Source organism: Oncorhynchus masou, chromosome 15 (genome assembly GCF_036934945.1).
Source record: "Oncorhynchus masou masou isolate Uvic2021 chromosome 15, UVic_Omas_1.1, whole genome shotgun sequence".
In the NCBI taxonomy this organism is placed as follows: Eukaryota; Metazoa; Chordata; class Actinopteri; order Salmoniformes; family Salmonidae; genus Oncorhynchus; species Oncorhynchus masou.
In genome coordinates, this window is record NC_088226.1 from 4,183,192 (window position 1) to 4,189,518 (window position 6,327).

Here is a 6,327-nt window from a genome sequence, read left to right on the forward strand (position 1 = left end):
AAGGTAGAGAGTAGGGCAGATGAGGTAGAGATGTAGGGTAGATGAGGTAGAGAGTAGGGTAGATGAGGTAGAGAGTAGGGTAGATGAGGTAGAGAGTAGGGTAGATGAGGCAGAGAGTAGGGTAGATGAGGTAGAGAGTAGGGTAGATGAGGCGAAGTAGGGTAGATGAGGTAGAGAGTAGGGCAGATGAGTGTAGAGAGTAGGGTAGATGAGGTAGAGAGTAGGGTAGATGAGGTAGAGAGTAGGGTAGATGAGGCAGAGAGTAGGGTAGATGAGGTAGAGAGTAGGGTAGATGAGGTAGAGAGTAGGGTAGATGAGGCAGAGAGTAGGGTAGATGAGGTAGAGAGTAGGGTAGATGAGGTAGAGAAAGGAATCCAGGAAGTTGATACTGATAAGGATGTAGAGGAGAGGAGCACTACTGAACCCCATGAAGAAGCAAACACTCTGGGGGAGGAGGAGCTGGAGATTGTGTTATCATCAATGAGAGGTCGTGTGAAGGATCTGGAGGAGCAGCTGTCTGTCATGGCCAACATGAAAGCAGAGCATGATGGGAGAATGGCATCTCTCCAGTTGAAACATAAGGAGGACATAGAAAAGCTAAAGGTAGGGCAACTCCCATAATAACAATTGTCGATGATCATCAATTATATTTTTGGTTGTTCCTGAATTCACTAGAATTAAGATGTAATGAACCAACCCCAGGGAGTAGTGACCATTATAACAATGAATCTGTGGATCACCTAACAGTCCACTGCGTCTGTGTTTGCCCCTGCAGGCCACATATGAGCATGGCTTTGTCACCATGGAGGAATCCCAGCAGAGGATCGTGGGGGAACTGCAGCACAGACACCAGCAGGACCTGCAGCGCCTGCAGTTAGACACAGACAGACTGCTGGAGGAGGAGACGGCTGCTACTATCACAGGTGAGGGGGACAGTGTGTGTGTGTTGTGTGTGTATGTTTAAAGGTTAAATGTTTTAGGATATTTACAGTATGTGTGAAGGCAGAGTTTCTCAGAATATTGATAAGCTCACATTCCCATGCCACTCTAATGGAGTGAACATATCCCCTTTTATTGTGGCATTAGCAATTGAAGCAATGAAGAACGCTTCAATCGCGTCAAGTCAAGAGATACAGAGGCATGCCATGAAAACACCAATGCAGGAGACGGAATCTTGGAGAAATATGCAGGCAACACAGGTAAATGCCGTACTACCTGTTGATCTATGTGGTTGTAAATCGTCAAGGAAAGCACATGGCCAGATAGTACACTGGATTGGCTGACAAACACTGAGTTTTGGACTGATAATCTGCATTCTCCCAGTCCTTGACTCTGTATATGTCTGTCTGTATAACACAACAGTGCACCTTGTGTCTAGTCTTGGCCGTGGTTTTCAGCTCTCAGGATCATGTTTTGTGTGTGTGTGTGCGTGTGCGTGTGCGTGTGCGTGTGTGTGTGTGTGTGTGTGTGTGTGTGTAGTGAGGAGCTGGTCTCCTGTCACAGGGAGCTGGGGGTGTTGTCCCAGCAGTACTCTCTGAAGTGTCTGGAGAGCTCCCACCTGGGCCAGGCCCTGGAGGCAGAGAGACAGGCTCTGTGTCAGTGTCAGCAGGAGAACCAGGACCTCAGAACTCGCAACCAGGTCAGTCACATTATGACCATGTATCATCACAAGTGTTTCTGCTCCAAGCCAACTAAATCTGCTGCCGGGTCCTCTGTCTTAACACACATAGTAGAATGCATAACACATACTTTTATAAACGTCATATCAGACTGTTACAACACTCTGCAACAAACCCTTGAGGGTCCCTTACATTTCCCTTAGTATTTCCCAATTCTGTCTTTGTCAAATACAAAGTAGCGGTGTTAGTAATGATGACTGTGGTTGTCTTTCCAGGAGCTGAGTGGCCATCTTGCTGCAGAGATCACCAGACTTTGCTCTCTGGCCAAGCAGGACGCCTTCCTCTTAGTCAGGAGAGAGATGTGTATGAGCTGGAGGTAAGTCGTCAGTAGTACTTCACTGCACAATAGCTATGCTGCTTAAGTATAACAAACAATTGTTGGATATAATCTTTATCTAGTCCAGTCAAGTAAAGTTTGATGTAAAGGTAAACTGTATCTGCCTTTGACTGGTAACACCACTAGATGTCACCCTTAGCAACATGACCAACTTACAGCCTCTAAAACATATGACATACTCATGTGCTGTACATTCTGTGCTGATCTATGGCATCTTGGTCCTCTGGTGTTGTACCTGTCTGAGGCATCAACTGTGATTCTGTCTGACTGTTAGATCTCCCTGCGTGTGAAGGAGTCAGAGGTGCAGTGCCTCAAGCAGAAGATCACCTCGCTCAAGGATGAACTCCAGACAGCCCACAGGGTGAGATCACAGCACAGCACACAGAATAACAATAGCCTTTGTCTGTATAAATGTATGAAGAGTAGACATAAGATGGACAACACTATTGTCCTGCTATTACCATGTATTACTGTACAAATATTAGCATGGGTCATACTCTATTTAACCTGGTAATAGTGCCTGTTTATAGCCTAATCTCTGTTCCCCCCAGGATAAGAGGTATGCAACAGAGACGTACAAGGACATCTACACAGAGCTAAGCATCATGAGGGCCAAGGCAGAGAGAGACCTGGGACATCTCAGGGAGAACCTGAGGTTGGCCCACAAAGCACTAGGAGAGCTCTCACCTGCAGTGGACACAGATAATAATGGTACACATGACATTAAGCTGGTGGCCCGGCCTTCAGGGATTCAGAGATGAACCACTGATGTGAAAACGACAAGGTGTTGAGTGCTGCCACTCTGAGGTCAAAACCTGCATGACAGCCAAGTCTCGCTGGATGTTTCCCCAACCACCTCTGGTTTTGGCAGCATCACTAGTCTGTATCGTAATACAGACAATTTGTGAATAACCTCATTCTGTTATGTATCTTAATAATATTGGATGTATCTGAATCCTCTGACCTGTTATCTGTGCAGTTTGCTGTAGCATGTCAGTTAGTCCTTTAGATTTTCAATAACCCTGGGACGTTCTGTCCATTTCTTACATAAATGGAAAGAAAGAGACTCTAATTAGAAGTCATCTTGTACAGTGGTGCAGCATAACCCTATAGAGATCTCCTTTGGGTACACATTTAAAAAAATATATTTTTTTTTTTCACCTTTATTTAACCAGGTAGGCAAGTTGAGGCCAAGATAAAGCAAAGCAGTTCGACACATATGACAACACAAAGTTACACATGGAGTAAAACAAACATATAGTCAATAACACAGTAGAAAAACAAGTCTATATACAATGTGAGCAAATGAGGTGAGATAAGGGAGGTAAAAAGGCAATAAAGGCCATGGTGGTAAAGTAAATACAATATAGCAATTAAAACACTGGAATGTAGATTTGACAGTAGATGAGGGTGCAAAGTAGAAATACTGGGGTGCAAAGGAGCAAAATAAATAAATACAGTAGGGGAAAGAGGTAGTTGTTTGGGCTATTTATAGATGGGCTATGTACAGGTGCAGTAATCTGTGAGCTGCTCTGACAGCTGGTGCTTAAAGCTAGTGAGGGAGATAAGGGTTTCCAGTTTCAGAGATTTTTATAGTAATTGGCAGCAGAGACCTGGAAGGAGAGGTGGCCAAAGTAGGAATTGGCTTTGGGGATGACAAGTGAGATATACCTGCTGGAACACGCGCTACGTGTGGGTGCTGCTATGGTGACCAGTGAGCTGAGATAAGGTGGGGCTTTACCTAGCAGAGACTTGTAGATGACCTGGAGCCAGTGGGTTTGGCGACGAGTATGAAGCGAGGGCCAGCCAACAAGAGCATACAGGTCGCAGTGGTAGGTAGTATATGGGGCTTTGGTGACAAAATGGATGGCACTGTGATAGACTGCATCCAATTTGTTGAGTAGGGTGTTGGAGGCTATTCTGTAAATGACATCGCCGAAGTTGAGGATCGGTAAGATGGTCAGTTTTACTAGGGTATGTTTGGCAGCATGGGTGAAGGATGCTTTGTTGCGAAATAGGAAGCCAATTCTAGATTTAACTTTGGATTGGAGATGTTTTATGTGAGTCTGGAAGGAGAGTTTATAGTCTAACCAGACACCCTGGTATTTGTAGTTGTCCACATATTCTAAGTCAGAACAGTCCAGAGTAGTGATACTGGACCGGCGGGCAGGTACAGGCAGCGATCGGTTGAGGAGCATGCATTTAGTTTTAAATGTATTTAAGAGCAGTTGGAGGCCACGGAAGGAGAGTTGTATGACATTGAAGCTCGTCTGGAGGGTTGTTAACACAGTGTCCAAAGAAGGGCCAGAAGTATACAGAATGGTGTCGTCTGCATAGAGGTGGATCAGAGACTCACCAGCAGCAAGAGCGACATCATTGATGTATACAGAGAAGAGAGTCGGCCCAAGCACTGAAACCCTGTGGCACCCCATAGAGACTGCCAGAGGTCCGGACAACAGGCCCTCATATTTGACACACTGAACTCTGCTCAGATAGTTGGTGGTGGGCGAGGCAGTCATTGAAATCAGGCTGAGTCTGCCGATGAGGTGTGGTGATTGACAGGAGTGAAAACTATGGCAAGAGTCTAATGAATACATTGCACAGTGTGCTTCTGTCGATGGCGGATTTAAGATATCATTCCAGGGTTATGGCCGTGGATGGTCCACATGACAAGCCTCTGAAACCCAGATTGCATAGCGGAAAGGTACGGTGGGATTCAAAATGGTGGGTGATCTGTTTGTTAACTTGGCTTTTGAAGACCTTAGAAAGGCAGGGTGGGATGAATATAGGTCTGTAGCAGTTTGGGTCAAAAGTGTACCCCACGAAGAGAGGATGACTGTAGCACTTTCCAAATCTTTCTGGGAATCTCCAGGCGGCAAAGGGGTAGAACAGGCTAAATAATGAGTTGCAAACATTTTCAATAGATAATTTTAGGAAGAAAGGGTCCATATTGTCTAGCCCGACTGATTTAGTGGGGGTCCAGATTTTGCAGCTCTTTCAGAACATCAGCTGACTGGATTTGGGAGAAGGAGAAATGGGGAAGGCTTGTGCAGAGTTGCTGTGGGGGTGCAGTGCTGTTGACAGGGGTAGGGGTAGCCAAGTGGAAGGCATGGCGAGCTGAGGAAAAATGCTTATTGAAATTCTCAATTATAGTGGATTTATCAGTGGTGACAGAGTTTCCTATCCTCAGTGCAGTGGGCAGCTGGGAGGAGGTGCCCTTATTCTACATGGACTTTACAATGTAAAGGGGCAGAGGGTAGGCTAGTGGTTAGAGCGTTGGACTAGCAACCGGAAGATTGCAAGTTCAAATCCCTGAGCTGACAAGGTACAAATCTGTTATTCTGCCCCTGTTCCTAGGCTGTCATTGAAAATAAGAATTTGTTCTTAACTGACTTGCCTAGTTCAATAAAGGTAAAGTAAATAAAAATTGTCCCAGACCTTTTAGTGTTGAAGGAAGCAAATTTCTGCTTGAAAAAGCTATTCTTGGCTTTTCTAACTATCTGTGTATATTGGTTTCTAACTTCCCTGAAAAGTTGCAATTCACGGGGTCTGTTCGATGCTAATGCAGAACGCCACAGGATGTTTTTGTGTTGGTTAAGGGCAGTCATGTCTGGAAAGAACCAAGGGCAGCATTTGTTCCTGGTTCTAAATTTATTGAATGGAGCATGCTTATTTAAGATGGTGAGGAAGGCATTTTTAAAGAATAACCAGGCATCCTCTACTAACAAGATGAGGTCAATATCCTTCCAGAATACCCGGGCCAGGTCAATTAGAAAGGCCTGCTCCCTGAAGTGTTTCAGGGAGCGTTTGATAGTGATGAGTGGAGGTCGTTTGACCGCTGACCCATTACGGATGCAGGCAATGAGGCAGTGATCGCTGAGATCTTGGTTGAAAACAGCAGAGGTGAGAGCAAGTTGGTTAGGATGATATCCATGAGGGTGCCCGTGTTTACGGCTTTGGGTTTGTACCTGGTAGGTTCATGGATAATTTGTGTGCAGATTGAGGTCATCAAGCTTAGATTGTAGGATGGCCGGGTGTTAAGCATGTCACAGTTTAGGTCACCTAGCAGCACGAGCTCTGAAGATAGATGGGGGGCAATCAGTTCACATATGGTATCCAGAGCACAGCTGGGGGCAGAGGGTGGTCTATAGCAGGCGGCAACGGTGACAGACTTGTTTTTAGATAGGTTGATTTTTAAAAGTAGAAGTTCAAATTGTTTGGGTACAGACCTGGATATTAGGACAGAATTCTGCAGGCTATCTCTGCAGTAGATTGCAACACCGCCCCTTTGGCCGTTCTATCTTGTCTTTG

At 45.4% G+C, this 6,327-nt stretch overlaps 1 protein-coding gene and 1 long non-coding RNA gene across 2 annotated transcripts; both read left to right on the forward strand.

Annotated features, from left to right (window-relative positions):
* The first annotated feature begins 1,169 nt into the window (after positions 1-1,169).
* Positions 1,170-1,961, forward strand: LOC135554944 (uncharacterized). The gene is made up of 3 exons (XR_010457793.1): positions 1,170-1,199; positions 1,480-1,639; positions 1,895-1,961. It is a non-coding gene; the product is annotated as an uncharacterized LOC135554944 (long non-coding RNA).
* Position 1,962: 1 nt separating this feature from the next.
* On the forward strand, positions 1,963-2,971 carry LOC135555218 (myosin phosphatase Rho-interacting protein-like; the record flags this gene model as incomplete). Its single annotated transcript, XM_064987544.1, has 3 exons — positions 1,963-1,995; positions 2,291-2,377; positions 2,568-2,971. Coding segments are annotated over 3 exons (330 nt in total), but the record flags the coding sequence as incomplete, so codon positions are not given.
* Between the last annotated feature and the right edge of the window lie 3,356 nt (positions 2,972-6,327).